This window comes from Dryas octopetala, chromosome 3, assembly GCF_963921425.1.
Source record: "Dryas octopetala chromosome 3, drDryOcto1.1, whole genome shotgun sequence".
NCBI classification, from domain to species: Eukaryota; Viridiplantae; Streptophyta; class Magnoliopsida; order Rosales; family Rosaceae; genus Dryas; species Dryas octopetala.
The window spans coordinates 26043334-26063717 of record NC_141368.1 but is presented as its reverse complement, the minus strand read 5'-3'; the positions used below and the strand labels follow the sequence as shown (position 1 = coordinate 26063717).

Genomic DNA, 20384 nt, shown 5'->3' with positions numbered 1-20384 from the left:
TGTCGCATCCTTAACTAAGACAATGAGTAAAAGTCGAGGCATTTTGCTAAAATTTTTGCCTCAGTAAATTAGTCATGTGACCAATTTTAAACAGCGGTTATGACGGAATTGACGGAAAGTCTTTGATTGGTGCTTAAGTAAATTATGAGTCTTTAATTATAACACTTTGAATGTTGCATCTTTAACTGAGACAATGAGTAAAAGTTTAGGCATTTTGCTAAAATTTTTGTCTCCGCAAATTGGTCACATGACCAATTTTAAACAGCGATTATGAAGGAATTGACCAAAAGTTTTTTATTGCTATTTAAGTAAACTATGAGTCTTTAATTAGAACACTTTGAATATCGCACTCTCAACTGAGAAAAAAGATAAAAGTCGAGGTCTTTTTGCTAAAAATTTTCCTATTTAGAATTTTATGGCCACTCCAAACTTTTAATCATTCTTAAAATTAAAAAAAAAAAGTAAATAAATAAAAAGAACCAATTAAATTCAATTTTCTCTTCCAGCATTGGCCCAAAGGTCCCACGCGTCTTGTCTACGCGTGAATGCCACGTCCGTTCCCTAATTACCGTTATTACCCGCCATCCAATGGCACAGAAAAGTCTTAGCAGTCCAACCAAAAAATCTTACTTCTCCATCTTTCAAAACCCCTCCATTTCTCTCTCTCTCTCTCTCTACTCAATGGCCCTCTTCACTTCCGTCTCCGCCTCACCCGTCTCCGTCGCCGCCGCAATCAGCCGCTGCCCATTAACAAGCTCTAAGCGCTTCTCTCAATATCCCATTATTGCTTCTTCTCTCAGCTCCCCGCCATCGCCGGAATCAAAACCAACAACCCCAACTCAAGCCAAAGCTTCCTCCAATGAAACTTCACCGAAACCTTTTGCAGCGTCTTCGAGACCGCCCGAGCCCAGCTTCAACTACGCCCTTGCCAACGGCAACCCGTTTGTTCGGTTTGCCCGATCCACCGAGTCTAACATTGAAAGGGTAAACTGAATTTAATCAGTCACTATATTTGCTTAATTTTGTGTTGGATTTGGTTGCAGTGGTGTATTAGTTTTCTTCTCATTCGGTTATTACTTGTACTGTACTGCAATGATTTCATGCTGGAACTGGAATAAGAGTGAAATTGAAATAGGAAAAAAGGAAAATCCTTCTAAACAGAGAATGCTTCTGAATAGTTTTAGAGGACAGACTGACAGAGTTATTTTTTGTATTATCAACCGATATAGATAAACTATCACCAACGAGGGTTTAGTCGAGTGGTCAGGCCCGTGGTTTGCTCCCACTGGTACCAGTGAAAACTGTGGAAGAAAGTGAATTATGGATGTTGAAGAACAAGTAATTTCTACTAATTACTAAATATGCTGAGATAAGCCATTTTAAACTTGCGTGCAAAGCATGGGGAGTTTAAATATCAAGTGTGCAGATTAAATGTTTGGTAGATTGCTGCTGAGCAATAAGAAGAATCATAAATGGTAATACTGAAGTAACTGAACTACTAGTATTTTTTTCATTCTGAACCCTCAGACAGGTTGGAGCTAATCCCTCTTAGTGATTAGGCAATCAGAATACTTCACAGGAATAACTTGAAAAAAGGAAGGATGATAGTACAGTATTGATTTAATTATTATATAACATAATATTGAAAAAATTTAATGAAATCATGAGTGTTGACGTAATACTATAGACAATAATGTACAACCTAGCATATATATAGAAACTAGTGACAAGGATATGTATGAAAATGAAACTACCAAAATGTTAATGTATCAAATTAGCCAATACAACCAATGGCAAAGTATAGACTCTAGGGCCATCAACTGGATATTATTTTTACGATTATCCCATGTATTTGCTTAAGATTTTGAACCCTTATAGTCAGAAACCTCTCATGGTCTCACAAGAGTGATTGACGTCAAACTTCGAAATACATCATACAAACAATTAGAAAAGATGGACATGATCTAAAAGCTACTTTGTGCTTAATTTTATTGCCTATAAAAATAATGATTTTCTGAAAAAGAAAAATGCTATTTACACATGCTCTGTTCCACACTATTCAGAACCAGGTTTGGATTCTTTCTTTACCGTTTTGTTTATTTCTGTTTTATGTTTTATAGGTATCAATTATAAAAACAATTATGCATTTTCTTCCTCTGTTTGTAAAACTTTTAGCATATAACAATCTGTTCTAAGCATTTCTCACAAGTCATTGTTGAGCAGGTAATATTTGACTTCCGATTTTTGGCACTACTGGCTGTTGGAGGTTCATTGGCTGGTTCATTGCTGTGCTTTCTCAATGTAATTTCTCTTTATCGTATATTGTCTAATCTTATTTTATAAGAAAAAAATTATGCCTTCTATGTGGTCTTCAACTCTGAAAATATCAATGTAAGGTTTGGTTACACTTTCAACTATAATTTCCACACTAGACATAACAAATAAATGTATTTTTACATACTCATACTACGTTCAACTTTGCAGGGTTGTTTTTATATTGCAGATGCATATAAAGTTTACTGGACTAGTTGTGTCAAAGGGCATCACACTGGACATATGGTTCTACGACTAGTTGAAGCTATTGGTAGAATTTTCAGACTTCACTTCAAAGAATCCATTTATTTTTTGTGGAAGTATTTTGTCAAATAATTCAGTGCGTTTTTTGATATGCTTTCAAATCCTAACTACTATACATGTCTTTGAATACATGAAATCTCATGACTTTTATGCAATGGAAAAGTCACTCCTTTGTTAACATGATGTTATAACTCATTTCCTGGCCACCATTACCTTTTGGGAAGAGATGTTGATATTTCCATGTTTAATTCTATCATTATAGATTTATAGCCTTCTTCGCTGGTACAGTGATGTCTGAATATCTCTTTGATGCAGATGTTTACCTTGCTGGGACTGTCATGTTAATATTTGGTATGGGATTGTATGGATTATTTATCAGTAACGTGCCTAATGATGTGCCTTCCCATTCTGATCGTGCTCTTAAGGGCTCTTCTTTGTTTGGAATGTTTGCTCTGAAGGTAATCTTAATTCCCTTCCCTTTCAAGTATAATCTGCATTCAAATAGACATTTCTCAAACTTTCACAGATATTAACATCACGAATACAGTCTTATTGCATCAGAGCTAGTATATATACAATCTGCTTACTCCTCAGGCAATCTGGTCCCTCCATTTGGTTAGCCAGCTACCTTCAAATGGAGAACATCTAATTGAGCATCCTTACAATGAGTTATGAGTGCTTCCTCCTTCAAAATTTCTAGACCAAAATATCAAGTACTAGTATAACAAATCTTGCTCTGTGTCATCAGAAGAGGCACCAAAAATTAGACAATTTAATGATTAGACATATGGAGGATGTGGACTTAAACTCACTAAATCTTTTCATAGCACTTACATGGTATTCTGAACCTAAATTTTCATACTTACTGGCATGCTTTTATGTTATTTTTCTCCCAGATCAGTGTGAACTGCTTAGTAAAGGATAAGCCTTAAAGTAGATAACATTTTATTCTCTTTCTTCCTCTCTTTTTTTTATCCATTTTCGGCTTCTAGTATTTCTTTTACAGCAATACCAAGATAACCGGATGATTGTTTGGTCTGTAGGAGAGGCCTAAATGGATGAAGATTAGCTCACTCGATGAATTGAAGACAAAAGTGGGACACGTTATTGTCATGATTCTTCTGGTAAAGATGTTTGAGAGGAGCAAGATGGTGCAGATAACCACTGGTTTGGATCTATTAAGCTATTCTGTATGTATTTTCTTATCTTCTGCTTCTTTGTACATCCTTCATAATCTACACAAGAAAGAATAAGGATATTAGACACGTATAGCAAGTAATGTAATGTTAGCTTACACCTTCAAGAGAATATGCATCTCCCAAATTACATCACTTTTGGAGCGTTTAGAAGCATCTCACAAGGATGACTAGTGTGGCTATCAACCAAGAGCCGATTGGCTCATTGTGTTTGGAAGTACTTGAAGGTATAAGTCCAAATTGTAAATGTTGCCGTTATAAACAATGGCTTTGATTTGAATGATGGTGAAGGATGTAAAAATGACACCATTTTATGAGTGGTGTAATACTAAATTTATTCACCTGGCCAAAAAGGAAAAGAAGGATTAATACCTAACTTGATCAAATTTCATCTCATCTTGCATAATAAAACATTCAAAATATAGGAAGAGAGGAGATAGCACATCCTTTGGCTTTTAATAGTGGATCACTCTATGTTCCTGTCATAACATCCTTAGGCTTGAGTTCCAATGTTCTATCACTAGCCTGGCCCTCCATGTTGCATGGAATGGATATTTTTCCCAACTTTCCACATTGTGGAGGTTTACTAGAAAGACCTAGTTGTCACTTGAAGAGATTAAAATAAATATTGACCATCAGTGATATTCAAGCACAAAGATCTTATGGTACACCTTCTCGAGCCCTCATGTCATGCATCCCAACCAAACCATCAACTGTAAAACCATTTGTTGGGGACTCATGTGGCCTAACCACCCATGTTGCACCCATTTGTTCCTCACAATTTAGAAAAGCTTGACTCAAGCAAAAGGATGAAAGAAGGCGTGAAGGGCATGCACTCAAGCAAGGGTTTCCTCGTTGCTTGAAGATCCAGAAAGGGTGTTGCTGGACTTTCTAGCAGCTTAGAGCGTGTGTTGTGCGAAAAGTCGACTTTGGTGTCCAAGTTTTGGGACCGCCAATTATCCGCTGCCTTTGTGAGTGCAGGGGCAAAAGCAAAACAATCATAAAATTTGAACAGTTACACTCACTACATTGACAAAAGCAAGGGTTCATGGTCTAAACTTTGGATGGAATTTTAATTTTTGACTTTATTGTAACAAAAATAAAATACAAGAACTTGATTAAAAAAAGGGTTAAATACAAAAATTGCCCCTTTACGTTGATTCTCAATTTGGTTAACTAATTATAAAAAATGTCAATTTAATCCACAAACTTTTCAAGTTGTACCAAATCAGTACAAACGTTAACTTCTATCGAAAAATTTAACGGAAACTAGTCATGTGACTACATTTTCAGAGGCATTTCAGTACGTTTATCAGATTTTTATGTGATCAATTCCATTAATTTCAGATAAAAGTTAACGTTTGTACTGTTTTAGTACAACTTAAAAAATTTGTAGACCAAATTGACACTTTTTATAGTTAATGAACCAAATTGAAAATCATTATAAAATTCGTTGATCATTTTTATATTTAACCCTTAAAAAAATTAAAACTACATGACCCAAGTGAAACAAGAGCCAGACTACGAACCAAATTGGTTTTTTGCCCTTTATTTTAAAATGTCACCTAAGGAGATATTCCATATAATATACCCCAATATTAGACAGTCGTTTATCTTATGTAGAACAATTGTATTTGATTCACAATTCCTAACATTTTTCACCGCTAAGGTTATGAAGCGATAGTATCACACCTAGGCCATGTATATGATCGATGGAAAAACAACAAAGTGCAAAAGGATCTCTTGCAGCTCCTAGAGAACCAGTACTGTTTCTTACCTTCTCCCATGTTAAAATGATGCTGTAGATATTGGCCAAAAAAAAATGATGCTGTAGATGGATGATTTCTATAGGTCCTTACTCCTTACATAATTAGAGTCTTGTGTGAGATAGCTAGAAGGCTATTTTGTTGTATGCTTTGTGTTTCTATCCTTTCTGTTTTTTTGGGCCCTGCTTTGTGTTTCTATCCTTTGTCAAAAAGAAAAATCAAAGTTTAGAACTAAATGTTGCTCGGAACACCAACATTTTCTGGAGCTTATAACCATGCATGGAACCCTAGATTCAAACAGCAATCCACATGATGAAGCTAGACTTTTTCCTTATTTGGTGAAGGAACAAGTTGGATGATCAAAAAAAGGATTACTGTAAACTCAAAGGTCAAATAATTGGTTAACTTCTCATTTCATTTTGTCTTGAGAAATAATGGAAAATCACCATCGAGCATAGGAATAGGAAATTCCCAATCAATACTTGACAAAACCTTGATCTACCTAATAAAAAAATTGATCCAATGAACAAAGTTTTTTTTTTTTTTCCTTTTTGTGCTATATACCTTTTTTCTATCTTCTTACTCTGTTCATCAAATAATAGAAAAACTATACAATATACAAATTCAGATTGTCCAAATTACTTGTCTGCTTTAATTTTGACAATGCAATGCCCTTGATCTGTCGAACCCTCTCCCGTGAAAGTTTTAACAGTCTTCCTATCTCCTCAAAGGACTGAGGGGTGTCTCCATTGAGCCCGAAGTGTAATCTCAATACATTTGCTTCTCTATCACTCAGCGTACTTAGAAGCTTCTCTACCTCTTGCTTCATGAGCTGTTTTCTAACCATATTTTCTGGCATTGTCTCATCTGGCCCTCGGATGATATCCTGCAACAGAATGGAACTAATAAATTAGGATTGACTTATGGACCGCAACTGATATATACTATTTTTTCGTAATCTTTTCTATTTTCATGAAGTTCTCCTCACATGGAGGACTATAGATAAAAAGCCTCATGAGAACCTCTCTTCACCCTTGGAATGATTTTAAACCCTGCAAACTTGCTTCAGTTATAACCCTTCCTAGGAGCAAAATCTAATGAAAGATCCATAATTTCCGAGTCCAATATCAAAATCCTCAGATCCAAGAGCACTAGAGAGTTCATATAAGTTATAAATGAGAACCATAGAACCCCTAATTTCAATTTACATCAGGCCTAAGCTTCGATTAACAGCATCATCCCTATCATTTGAGCTGCCAACAGGGCATAGGCATGAAAGCAAACATGACTTATTAGCTTCCTTTCAATGGAAGTTTTACTCAAGCGTTCACTAAAGTAAAATAAGAGTCTAGACAGGAACCTGCAGTGTCATGCAGCCCCGGTCAGTTATAGCTCGGTCCAATGAAATTGGGGGTCTGCTCCTATCACAAACAAGCTTTACAGTTGAAGCAGGCATATTGACCACTTCGGCAATTTCATCATGGGTAGGCAGCCGCTGTAATCTTTGGTTGAGGGAAATTTTAGCTTTTGTGATCTTTGCCATCATCCCGCACATGTTTCCCTACACAAATAAACTAACCATACTTCTGTAATCTTTGGTTGAAGGCATTTTTACCAGCATACCTTCCAAGAGTTGTATAAAAGGCAAACTTAAATATGTGAAAGGAAAGGGAATCATTCAATTTACTATTCAATGACAGAATATAATGACATGTTAAAATGACAGAATTATATGATGGAAAGTAAAAGAATGATCAGGTCGGGCTCATATATACAAGGACAATATTGGTGTTAGTGGCATCATGATTAAAGAATATGGGAAAAGAGAAATATGAAAAACGCTAATGTATAAAGGGTTTTTACAAAGTCAGCTTACAAACTTATATGACTTCTAAGATGCCAAGCCACCATGCCACTCTACCCCACCCCTGCCAGTGGCTTATAATGAAATGACGAGGCACTGCAGCATAAGCTGCCTCATCAGTTTCTAAAGAAAATTAGTAAAACTCCTTGTGGCTCTAGCATTACTCAGAAACTTAAGGAAGAAAAAAGCAGACGAAGCACACTAACATAGTTCATCATATTTGTATATCCACATCTGACAAAGCTTCAACCATTAATACTTTTCTGCTCAGACATAACATGATATCAATCACCAACTGATATCTACAGTAAGCAAGAAGCAAAGGAAAGGCAGAAATTCTTGAGCCCATTTTGGACTGACAAGAAAACCTGGCTTATGCTAGCCCAGCATGATAATTTTGCATTGAAATTCTACATGGAGAATATCCTGCTTTGATTTAAAAGTAGTCCACATTTCTGTATCAGGGACAGTGAACCAAGTCATGCATGGGGTGCAAAACTGTATGCCCCAACTTCCTCCTTCCCTCAGCCAACCAAAGACTAATCCACACCAATAAAGCCAGCTAAATACTTACTTAAGAATTATAAATTCCCTAGCCTCGGTGATCAGACAACCTCAATTAGAAAGTAGAAGTAGTGTCAATCGAAAATATATATATATATATATATCCCTCAATGGAAGGGGCCTGCTATATCTATATAAAGAACAGTGAACTGCAAAATTAAATAAACTCAGTGATTAATGCCAAGAAAAAGCAGTACAGTAATAAGAAAAAATGAAATGCAACTTTTTAGGAACAAAAGTTAATTAGGTCAGCTTCTCACTGGTAATCTGACTATTCTAGACTTGTTTTCTATGGCTCTGATTATAGCTTGTCTAATCCACCAGTAGACATATGTTGATAACTTCCATCCTCTCTCAGGATCAAACTTCTCTGCCCCTCGAAGAAGCCCAATGCTCCCTTCCTGCTAAAATAGATACTTAGATTCTTCAAACAGCTTAGGAAAAAGTTAAATAGGAATGAAAGGTGTACGAACCTGAATGAGGTCATCAAAGCTTAATCCTTTGCCTTGATAACTGCTGGCAACAGAGACGACAAGTCTCCGGTAGCTCCTGATGATCCTTTCTTGTGACTCTCTTCTGTTACAAAACACCTTATCTATCCTTCTCATCTTCATCCCTGTTGCCTTGGCCAACTGTTTCGAGGTTGGCTCATGTTCTTGAGCTTCTTGGACTCTTATTCTTCCTGCTTCTAGTGTTGCTCCCTCCTGTGCCATTAAAGGTTAATTATCAAACAAAGTTATTCTCAAATTTGAGCAGTAATGACCATTCACACATGGAGAACTAAAGTTAACTTTTCAGCATTCGAAAACTCTTGAAAAATAATTTGAGAACTGTCAAAAGAAAATGCACTTCTAATTAAAACTGTTCCTAAGAACTGCATTTTGAGAAAGTAATCTTTGCAAATTCTGATAAGTGATTAGCAAAGAAATCTACATAGAAGTACAAGAGGACTCATCAATTTTTCAGAAGCAGATTCAGATGTGTGATTCTAATAATTGGGTCAACAAATAATAGTAAAAAGTAAAAACATCACCAATGATTGTCTAACTAAATGGCAGTTAATGTATAAGCATAGTCATTGAGAATAAGAATACCTTGAGACTTAGGCAGCATTCTGCCTCTTCTCTTGGGCTCAAATACCCATATCTCACAAACCCAAATGACACCCTTTCATCTTCAACATCCCTCTTTCCCTCCTCATCCAAAGACCCCAACCCTTTTCTCCTTTTCCTCCTCCTCTTCCTCCTCACTACCAACCCACCAATCCCAGCTGTCACCGCCACGGCGTCTCTGGCCGCCTCCGCTGCAGCACGCGCAAGAGCCACCGCCTCGGCCGCGGTTGCAATGACCAATGCATCATTGGAGACTAAATTGGCACCAAATTTGGAGGAAGAAGAGGGAAAAGGAAAGTGGAGTTGGAGAGGGTGGTGGGTATTGAGTGGTGAAATGGCTGGGAGTGATAGTGTTGGGAGAGTTGGAGGTTGGTTAGGTGATGAACATATGGTGCTGATGGCCATACAGAGTAGAGTGGGTGAGTGAGTGAGTGAGTGCCTTAAGTTTTTAGCTGTAGTCCAAGGAAGTCGGAGGCTTCTTTGTTTGGAGATATTTGTGTTTTTGCCAGGCGGGAGCGGGACAAGGCTTCTATTGGCGGGGGAGAGAGAGAGAGAGGGGATAAAGGAGCATGGAGCTGATTTTAGTTTATGTGGATATCATTGAATCTTTGATTCTTTACCTGAAGGCTGAGTCATTGATTTTTCAGTGCTCTTTCTATTCCCCAATACATTGATTCTGTTTTTATCACCGGGTTTATTAACAAGCATAGTCCTTAATTTCCAAATTTCGTCTTTTATAAGTTGATATTTTGATAATATACTGATAATACTGTCCATTTTTTTGTGATAACTTCAATAATTTTGGCAAAATTTTTGAATTTTTCGCACAATGATTTTCCAAACTTTTGCCAACCTCTCAATCTATATGTTATAATGTGAATAGATATTATTAATAGTATACCCTACCAATATAAACGACCATGTAACGGTATATCAGTTATACCCAATAATTTTTCCATGGTAAGTATATGCTCGCTCCTCCCAAATTTGTCAATATCAGCTGGCATTTAATCCTTAATTTTTCTTACAAAACTTTATGGAATGGAACGGAGATCGAACCAACAACCACCTACAAAATGAAGCCTTACCTTACCAATAGGATCGGAGCATTGTTTGTACTAAGTCTTGGTACCCATATTTATTAGAGAGACTTTCATCCTAATTCTTTAATTTTACTAATTTAAGTCTTATGGCTTTTAATTTTCGAACTAAACTCCAAAAAATGTATGTTCGCAATTTTTTGTTCACAGATATCAAGCGTTTAGCGCTCAGTAACCACTAGTCATTGCCGAGTGCTCGGTGGTACATTTTTGCTTCTTTCTCGAGAGCTGGGCACCGATTTGTCGGCTTCCACAAGGTTCATTGTACACCCTAAGATGGTATGGGTTACCTTATACCCTAAAAAATAGGCGGAGGAAGCAACAACGAACGCTTCTTGCATCGTTTGGCTGTTATAAAAACAAAACAAAAAAACCGAGAGCTTGGCACTGGATATCCAAAAAATAAATGACAACATAGTAGTGGTCAAAGGGTTTTCATTTATTTAAAAAAAAAAAAAGTCATAAAGTTTTAGTCCAAAAAAGAGACATAATAAGGACTAAACTTTAATTTTCTGTATTTATTATAACATCCAAATGAAACAATTAAAATGTGCCGCTATTCGAATCCAATTTTTTTATCAGTAGCCCCAACACACTTTCTATACCCAATTAAAAATTAGAAATTACAAAAATGTATTAGTCTACCTAACAAGTTTTTCCAAATTCCCCTTACTACAACCCAACCACATCCAACATATTCTACTTTTTATACTTGACATAAACATCTAACTCCATCTCCACCACCACCAAAACGTGAGATCCAATTGCACCACCAATGAACACTACCAACGATGACGACGACCACCACTAAAGCAATACCACACCCAGTCAAATCTTAGATTTCAGGCTTCAAATGTAAGTTATTTGTTATATAATTTGTGTATGAGATGAAATAATTTGAATTCTAACCATTTAATGTCGAATTTGAACAAAATGGAGAGGGTTTTGTAAAAAAAAAAAAAAAAAAATTCAAGTTATGTTCGGCCGAACATGTATAGAGAGGTTCGGTGCAACAACGTCAAACATTATTTTTTTAAATTTTCTAGAATCGTTCGGTAGCTAACTACCGAACACATTACTTAGTGTTCGGTGGGTTATTGCCACCTAAAAAATGCCTATTGTGTTAAAACTATAAAGAATGATGAAAATAACTTATTTAAAGACTCCCAAACCGTGACCAGAGCATACATTCATCAATATTATGCTTGTTTGCCTTGATATAGAGAATGTTAGTATAGTAGGGCTTAGGGTTTTGTTAAAAAGGAGATGAGAGGTGTGTAGAGATGTTGGAGAGAGGAGGGGAGGATGTTGGATATACAAAGCAGCTATTGGGTATTCTGATGATGTTGGGTATAGTTTAGGTTAATTATTTTTAAAATTTTAAAATTAAATATTTTTCCTTAACAGTCAATTTACATTAGGATGAAATTATAAATTAACATTTTATTAAATTGTTGAGGCTACTGATAAAAAAAATTGGGTCCGAATAGCAGCACCCAATAATAAATGTAAGTACCTTTTTTTTGTCTGGACAATTACTTTTTTTTTTGTCTGAATTAATTAATTACTTTCATTTTACATGTTTAATACTATTTAGTGTCAGTATTAAAAAATATATATATATTATTGCGTAGTCCACATATATTTCATAAGTAATGTATTAAACCATCTCTTAACATATTATTACTAATTTTTTATGCGAAATACCCAAAATAAAAATTGTCGACTCATAAACGGTTGTTATTTATTAATTTTTTTTTCTTGTGAGAATATTATTAATAATTTTATGTATATACACAAACATGATATTTTTATATTTATTATCTTTTTACTATTGTTCTTGACTTTAGTGTTATAGTTTAGTAATCATTGTCAAGTACTTAAGATGTTAGAGTAACTTATTGTTAATTACTTAATTTGTTGGAGTATTTAATTTTATCTCATTTTAAATAATATTATTATTGTTCATCTCTTTGACTTAATGTTATTATCGTTAAGGATCTAGATCTTTTGCTAATCTCTTGTGTACAGTGTGCTAATCTCATACTGATCAAACAAAATTACGTTGTTTTATTATGTAAGTTCATAATTAGAACTGTTCATTTTTTAGATCATTTTTCAAAGATCATCATTTTTGCAAAAAATTAACCAAATAATAATTGTTTGGTCATGAAGTTGTTACCAAATAACAGTTTTAGCAACAGTACGTTAGACTTACTTGTTTGTTTATTCAATAACAGTTACATAATCAAATGATTTCCGATTTGATTGATTTTTTGTAAAAATCATTTTTAAAAGGTGATCTAAAAAATGAACGGTTTTGATTATAAACCTACGCTGTAAAATGACGTAATTTTTATTGATTAGTATGATATCAACGAAGAATGATTAGTTATCCAAATCCATTTAATTTCATTATGCTTGATTAGCTACTTAATTTCATATTGGTTTAAGCACAATCAAATTTCAGTAATTAGTGATTCAATGACTTTTTATATAGGCATCTTAAGTGATTCTCTAATTCGATGCCTATATATACTAGTTTATATACAGAGTAAAAAGTGTAAAAAGTTGTAGTATACCAAACACCCCGCCCCCCCCCCCCCCCCAATATCAAAAAGGAAAAAGAAAATAGGGTTTTTTCTTTTATCAATTTTAGTATCTTAATTTTAACTTATGTCTTAGTACCCAAACTTTTTTTTTTTTGGTAAGATGTAGTACCTAAACTTCAATTTGTCTCAATTTAATATCTAAATAATTATTTTGTATCAAATTAATATAAAATTAAATTAAACTTTCGTCAAAAAATACACAAAACCTAAGAGCGTTTTAGTCACTCAAAAACCTTTCTTCTTTTTTTGCAGTCGGAGGTGGGTCTTCCACCGTGTCTACGCGCATGTAGCTCTCCTCAAATGAGTTTTTAGTGTTTTCACAAAAAATAATCGCTCCATCAGTAAAGAGTTAAGAATGTTTGTGGATAAACTCACACCGATCCAACAGCCAATCAGGGCTGGACACGTGGCTGGTCAGATCTGACTTCAATGTTTGACTTCTCAGCGGTCAGACTTTGACCTCCACATCATCACTGCTCAGCACTTCCTCCGCCAGCTCAGGTCGGGTCTCCATGCCGAGTCCTCCATGCTCGGTCCGAGCCGAACCGATGATCTTCCAAGGGATTGAATGTTCATCTTTCCATGGTCATCCCGGTTCGGTTCGGCTCGGTACAGAGATAATCTCCTTTCGAGTTCTAGCGTCGACCAGTTAGGGCTCGGAGAGATCCCTATCTACTGGACCGGCTCGGCCCTGGAATCCTATGTCCGATCCGATCACACATGGGCTTCATGTATACACATAAGATCATGTGTTCGGCTCGGCTCGGCTCTCCGCCGCCATTCCCAGGAAGATCACGTTGGGGTGAACCGCCACACTTAAATGCACCTGACAGAAGTCTTCTGACAAAAGAGACAACCTAGCCTGCATTCATGACTATTGGGGCAGTTCACCTGGATCTTCCATACTTGCATTCAATGCAGCATTGAATGCAAAGGAGGTGGGTAGCTGTGCATGCCACTGTTCACGACCGAACTCGTGGATGTTTCTCAACCAGCCAGTCACATGCAGGTAACTTACTCATCACAATCTCCTTTGCCTATATATATCAATCCATATGTGCAAAATGGGAAAAAAATGAATCTAGCTATCAAACTCCTCACCAGACAAACACTTACGAAGATTTCCACTCACCCCAAAGAGCATACCCAACTTGCTGAGAATAAACCCAGAACATTTGCCTTGTTCTTCCTATTCTCTCAAGTTCATCCTTTGTTCTTCTTCACCTACCATCAAACACCATCACTGACTTCATCATCGGAGCGTGTTTGGCTGGTACCACACCGGTCCATCTCCTTTGATCTTGTTTTCCCTTACAGGAAGATCTCACGTCATCATCCAGCAGGGCTTCGGATCAGCCAGGTCACTACCCCTAAGTTGTTGTAACTTTCTTACGGAAATTTGCATCAACAGATTGGCGCCGTCTGTGGGAAGATCATCTTCAGCCATTGTGTTCATCACCACAGGTGCTAAGCTCTTCCTCCAAACAAGTCATCATGGCTACTATCTTTCGTGACATCAGTTCTTCTTCAGGAGCGTCTCAGAATGATGAACAACATCAGCCTGAGACACCTGAGAAGACGAGGGGAGCACAACTCCCCAGGACGCCAAAGTCCAAAGGTCCATCAAAAATCAGGGCTGCTCACAAACTCCTTAAGGAGAACCAACGACATCTGGCCGCTGAGAATGCGCTCCTCAAGCAGAATAATGAGCTGCTCGCAAAACAGGCCGAACTGGCCGAGGAACTTGAGCGTCATCGCGCTCAGCTCGAGAACAGCGACAGATCGGGTTTCCGATCGCGCCGAACCCGAATCGAGCCGGAGGTTTTTTCGCCATCTCCTTCTCGGCAGAGCACCCCGGCCGACGTGGACGATCGATCGGCTCGGCAAAACACGGATTGCACATTTCCAGGCTTCGAGGACATGCCCCCGGCCGAACAGGCCGAGTTCTTGAAAGCCCACCGCCTCCTCCAGCAGAAGCAAGTGGCCTTCAGGAGACATTCCCCCGAGGGCCCGGGGGGAAACCGTGCCGATCCGAAAACAAGCCAGCGACCCCCGGCCCGATCCAGGTTGGGGGCCATCAGTCCAGCCGATTCGGCCGAACCCAGGGTCCCAATCAGGGATAGGCTCGGCCCTACCACCAGCCAAGATCCTTCCCCATCAGGAGCTCATTCGTGGAGGCGATCTGTGAGTGACCGGCTGGGATCTACCATGGTCATGTCCGATCGACGACCGGTAGACGAGAGGATCACTCGTCAGTCGGTGAGTGAGAGACTCGGTAACCAGACCGAGCGCTCGGGGGAAACTGCGGACGAGCAGACCCCACCCAATGTGGAAAATCTTGTCCGAACTTTGGTCCAAAGCCAAATCCGGAGTGTCCACGATCGGCTCGGCCAGGTCGAAGTCTCCAGGGGGTATACCGGTAGAGCCGACCACGGGGAAGAGCTTCCCCTCCCGTACACCAGCAGAATCATGGATGCTGAAGTCTCCCGGGATACAAAACCCCCCAAGATGGATCAGTACGACGGGACCAAGGATCCCTACGACCATCTTGACAGCTTCAGATACGCCATGGAGGCCCGCCAGGCATCTGAAGCCACGAAGTGCAGAATTTTCCCTTCAACCTTGAAGGGCTCGGCTCGGGGATGGTTCCGAACTCTCCAGCCGAACTCCATCGACTTCTTCTCCGATCTCCGGAGAGCCTTCCTGACGAGATATCGGGTTGTATCCGAACGACTCTACAACTTGAACGATATATCGCTCATCAAACAGCAGGAAGGGGAGAGCCTTAAGACCTATCTGATCCGCTTCAACATCGAATACACGAAGTGTGATGATTGCGACGACAGATCGGCTAAGAACGCCCTTATGCAAGGTCTGCTCGCCGGGGGATTCCGCTCCCACCTGATGAGGAACCCTCCATCCACCTACGATGAGCTCTCTGCTGAAGCCACCAAATGGGCACGGGCTGAAGAGTGGGATGCTCAGGTGGAGGCACTGAATTCCAAGCCGACCCCGGCCAAACGGAAGGAAGGAGAGGTCGCGAGTCCTAAGCCTCAGGCCCAAACCAAGAAGTCTCGAGTTGAGGAGCCGCGTCAACTTCTGGGCAAGGGACCCAAGTTTGTCCAGTACACGAAGTACACTCCCCTCAACGCCGGTCTGGAGACGATCTTCTCCAAAGTCAAGGACCAACTCCCAGCTGCAAGGGAGATCAAGGGACCACCCCCAAACAAGATCAGGGAGGGCGTCTTCTGCAAGTACCACTCCAATCACGGCCACGTCACGGGTGATTGCTACGCCCTCCGTGACGGAATTGAGACTTTTGCCCAGGCGGGTAAGATCAACCAATTCCTGGCCGGCGGGCCTAGGGTACCCAAGGCCGCGCCGAAGAAGCCCACCAACACCATCGACGTCAGGGACGCCGCCATCGGGTCAATTGGCGGAGGTCCAACCTTTGTGGGAAGCTCAAACCGATCCAAGAAGGAATACGTCAGACAGGCGGCTCAAGCTCACGAGTCCCTGTCGATCCAAGCAGGTCAGCCCAGCACTTCCAAAAGACAACGGAAAGACTGGGCACCGGTCACCTTTGAGCCAAACGAAGCGAACGAAATCATCTTCCCCCACTATGATCCGGTCGTCATAGTGGCTGAGGTGGCCGGAACTACCATCGCGCGCTCCTTCGTCGACGGGGGGAGCTCGGTCAACATCCTCTACCACTCTGCATTCGTGCAGATGGGCATCGGCGAGGACAAATTGGAGGCTGACACACCAGCCTTGATCGGCTTCAGGGGAGAGGTGGTCCAGCCCCTTGGGCACATCTACCTTTCCCTTTCGCTCGGGAAAGGACCGATCAAGAAGACTTGCATGACGTACTTCATCGTCGTCAAGCGGCCATCAGCCTACAACATCATCCTGGGCAGACCAGCTCTGGTCGACCTCGACTGTATCGTCCACTACGCCAACCTCCTTATCAAATGTCCGGTGGGCGACGATTGCATTGTCATTCAGGAAGACCAGTGCTCTGCTCGGTCTTGCTACGCCACTTCAATCAAGCAGAAGGGTCAGCTGCCGAACTCGCAGGAACTTGACTCCATCGCTGACTCGGGCAGATGGCCAAGAGCGGAGACGTTCGACTTCACAGCCGAGCCGAACTCGGATTCTCGCCCACTCCCAGCCGAGGCCTGGGAGGAAGTGCCGATCTCGGAGGACACACCCGATCGGCTCGTCTGAGTAGGTGCCCAGCTCGGCCCTGAACAGCGATCAGCCATACTCGACTTCCTCCGCGCCAACGCGGAAGTGTTTGCCTGGTCTTACGATGACATGCCAGACATATCGTCTGACGTGATCACCCACAGGCTGAACATCGACCCGGGATGCAAACCGGTCCGTCAGAAGAGGAGGTCGTACGATCCGATCAGGTACGCCGCCATGGCCGAAGAGGTGACCAAGTTGCGAAACAACGGGTTCATCCGGGAGGTCAATTACCCCAACTGGCTCGCCAACGTGTTCATGGTAAAGAAGAACAACGGGAAATGGAGGATGTGTGTGGACTTCACCGATCTGAACAAGGCATGTCCCAAGGACAGTTTTCCGCTACCAAGGATAGATCAGCTCGTCGATGCAACGGCGGGGCACAAGCTTCTCAGCTTTATGGATGCCTATTCCGGATACAACCAAATCCTCATGCACAAATCCGATCAGGTAAACACATCCTTCATAACCGATCGCGGCATGTACTGCTACAAAGTCATGCCCTTCGGCCTCAAGAATGCTGGAGCCACCTACCAAAGGCTGGTCAACCACATGTTCAGATCTTCCATAGACAAATCCGTGGAGGTCTATGTGGATGACATGCTGGTCAAAAGCATCAAGGCAGACGACCACGTCAAGGACCTCTCAAACATGTTCGGAGTCCTGAAGGAGTATCAGATGCGGCTGAACCCAGCCAAATGTGTCTTTGGGGTTCGGTCCGGAAAATTCCTGGGCTACCTGGTCAGCCAACGGGGGATCGAGGTCAATCCGGAGAAGATCCAAGCCTTGATCAACATGAAGTCCCCAAAGACACGCAAAGAAATCCAGAGTCTGACTGGAAGAGTCGCCGCCCTGAACCGGTTCATCTCAAAATCCACTGACCGGTGCATATATCCCTTTCTTCAAAGCCTTGAAGGGAGCGGGGAAAGGCATAGCATGGACCCCCCAATGCGAGCAGGCCTTTCAAGATCTGAAAAGGCACATGGGGGAACCTCCCATCTTATCCAAACAAACGGAGGGTGAAGAACTTTTTCTCTACCTCTCCGTTTCTGACTCGGCTCTCAGCTCAGTTCTAGTAAGAGAGGTAGGCGGTGTACAACACCCAGTCTTCTATACGAGCCGAGCCCTCGCCGATGCCGAGACTAGGTATCCAAAATTCGAGAAGATGGCTCTCGCCCTAGTCAGCTCGGCTCGGAAATTAAGGCCCTACTTCCAGGCTCACTCAATCGTCGTCTTGACTGATCAGCCGCTCAGACAAATCCTGGCAAAACCCGAGACTTCGGGTCGGCTCATCAAGTGGTCAATCGAGCTTGGCGAGTTTGACATCATCTACCGTCCCAGGACGGCCATCAAAGGTCAAGCCATGTCAGACTTCATCTGTGAGTCGACCGCCTCGACGGAAGACCCACCATGCGCCGACGCTACACCAACCGCGTCTGATCCGAACACAAACGGCGATCGCAGCCAGGCTGATCTTCTCACCTGGACCCTCTACGTGGACAGATCTTCCAACGCAATGGGAAGCGGGGCCGGGCTTGTTTTGATCTCCCCAGAACAAGTTGTGATGGAATATGCTCTTCGCTTCAAATTTCAAGCATCTAACAATGAAGCAGAGTATGAGGCACTCCTCGCCGGACTCAGATTGGCAAAAGAGCTCGGCGCGACCAAATTGAACATCTTCAGCGACTCCCAACTCATTGTCAACCAGATATTAGGAGAGTATGAGACTCGAGAGCCTAGCATGACCGCTTATCTCGAGAAGACCCGTTTGCTGCTCGGGAACTTCCATGAATATAGGTTGTCCCAAATCCCGAGGGCAGAAAACTGCAGAGCCGATGCCTTGGCACGCCTGGCCTCGGCCACGGATACCGGATCCGCCAGGCACGTTCCAGTGGAAATCCTGGATAGGCCTAGCACTGCCGAGGAGGGATCTGCCGTCATGCAGACCGAGGCCGAGCCGAACTGGATGACGCCGATCATCAGCTACTTGGTCTCCGGGATCCTCCCCCCGGAAAGGGACAAAGCACGTCTCATCAGGACGAGGTCGGCTCGGTTCAGCATGATCGACGGTCAGCTCTACAAGAGGAGTTTCTCCCTACCCTACTTGCGGTGTGTCACTCCCCAAGAAGGTCAGGATGTGCTGAGAGAAATCCACGAGGGGATATGCGGAAACCACTCTGGAGGAAGAGCCCTCGCCTACAAGACGATCAGACAGGGTTACTTCTGGCCGACGCTGAACAAAGACGCAGATCATCTCTCTCGCGCTTGTGCCAAGTGCCAGCAATTTGCCGCGGTCCCTCATCAACCTCCCCAGTTGCTGACCTCCATATCCAGTCCCTGGCCATTCGCACAGTGGGGACTCGATCTGATCGGCCCTATGCCGAAGGCGAAAGGGCAAGTCACCATGGTCGTAGTAGCAGTCGACTACTTCACAAAATGGGCCGAAGCCGAACCCCTAGCCACTACCACAGCCGAACGGATGGAGACCTTCGTCTGGAAGAACATCATATGCCGGTTCGGCATGCCGCACACCATCATCGCGGACAACGGCAAACAATTTGACTGTAAGAAGTTTAGAAGTTTTTGTTCACGTCTGAACATCAACTTGCGCTTCACCGCCCCTTACCATCCGCAATCGAACGGACAGGTCGAGGCCATCAACAAGATCATCAAGAAGACCCTCAAGACTAAGCTTGATAATGCTAAAGGGAATTGGCCTGAACTCTTGCCAGAGGTGCTATGGTCCTACCGGACTTCCTATCGCAATTCCACGAAGGAAACACCTTATGCATTGGCATTCGGAACCGACGCCGTCGTCCCGGTTGAAATGGGGACTCCTTTATTCTGGACCGGCACATACAATCCCGAGACCAATGACACCGGACTTCGGCTCGGCCTGGATATGATCGAGGAGAGGCGAACCGACGCCAATCTCTGCCGAGCCGCTTACCAACAGAGGGTAGCCAAATATTACAATCAAAGGGTCAAACCCAGGAGCTTCGGATTGGGCAGTCTCGTCATGAAGAAGAATCCCCTTGCCGTCAAGGAGAGCTCATTCGATCCGAACTGGACCGGACCATATAGAATCACAGGTATAGTCAAGCCTGGCACTTACAACTTGGCCACTCTGGCCGGGAAGCCTCTCAAGCATAGCTGGAACGCTGAACACTTGAAGACTTATTATCAGTAAAAATGTAGTTAGGATCGGGGAGTGTCCGACCTAACACTCATTCCAATCAATGAAAGGATGAACACATTTTGACTCATCTTCTTCTTATTTTTCGAAGCAAACACTGGAGACTCTACTCCTATACACTTTCAACAAAGAGGAAAGATCTAAGTGTT

At 41.7% G+C, this 20384-nt stretch overlaps 2 protein-coding genes across 2 annotated transcripts; one reads left to right on the top strand and one right to left on the bottom strand.

Moving 5' to 3' along the window:
• Positions 1 to 616: 616 nt before the first annotated feature.
• LOC147292081 (uncharacterized) lies at positions 617 to 4082 on the top strand. Its single transcript, XM_086236393.1, has 5 exons — positions 617 to 984; positions 2224 to 2301; positions 2485 to 2584; positions 2893 to 3035; positions 3621 to 4082. Exons 1-5 carry the CDS (start codon positions 682 to 684, stop codon positions 3828 to 3830), a joined length of 834 nt encoding a protein of 277 aa, XP_086092519.1. The 5' UTR covers positions 617 to 681; the 3' UTR covers positions 3831 to 4082.
• Positions 4083 to 5928: 1846 nt separating this feature from the next.
• Positions 5929 to 9593, bottom strand: SIG4 (sigma factor 4). The gene is made up of 5 exons (XM_086238780.1): positions 9062 to 9593; positions 8441 to 8671; positions 8228 to 8368; positions 6900 to 7100; positions 5929 to 6425 (listed from the first exon to the last, which is right to left on the bottom strand). The coding sequence occupies exons 1-5, from the start codon at positions 9482 to 9484 to the stop codon at positions 6147 to 6149; spliced, it is 1275 nt and encodes a 424-aa protein (XP_086094906.1). The 5' UTR covers positions 9485 to 9593; the 3' UTR covers positions 5929 to 6146.
• Between the last annotated feature and the right edge of the window lie 10791 nt (positions 9594 to 20384).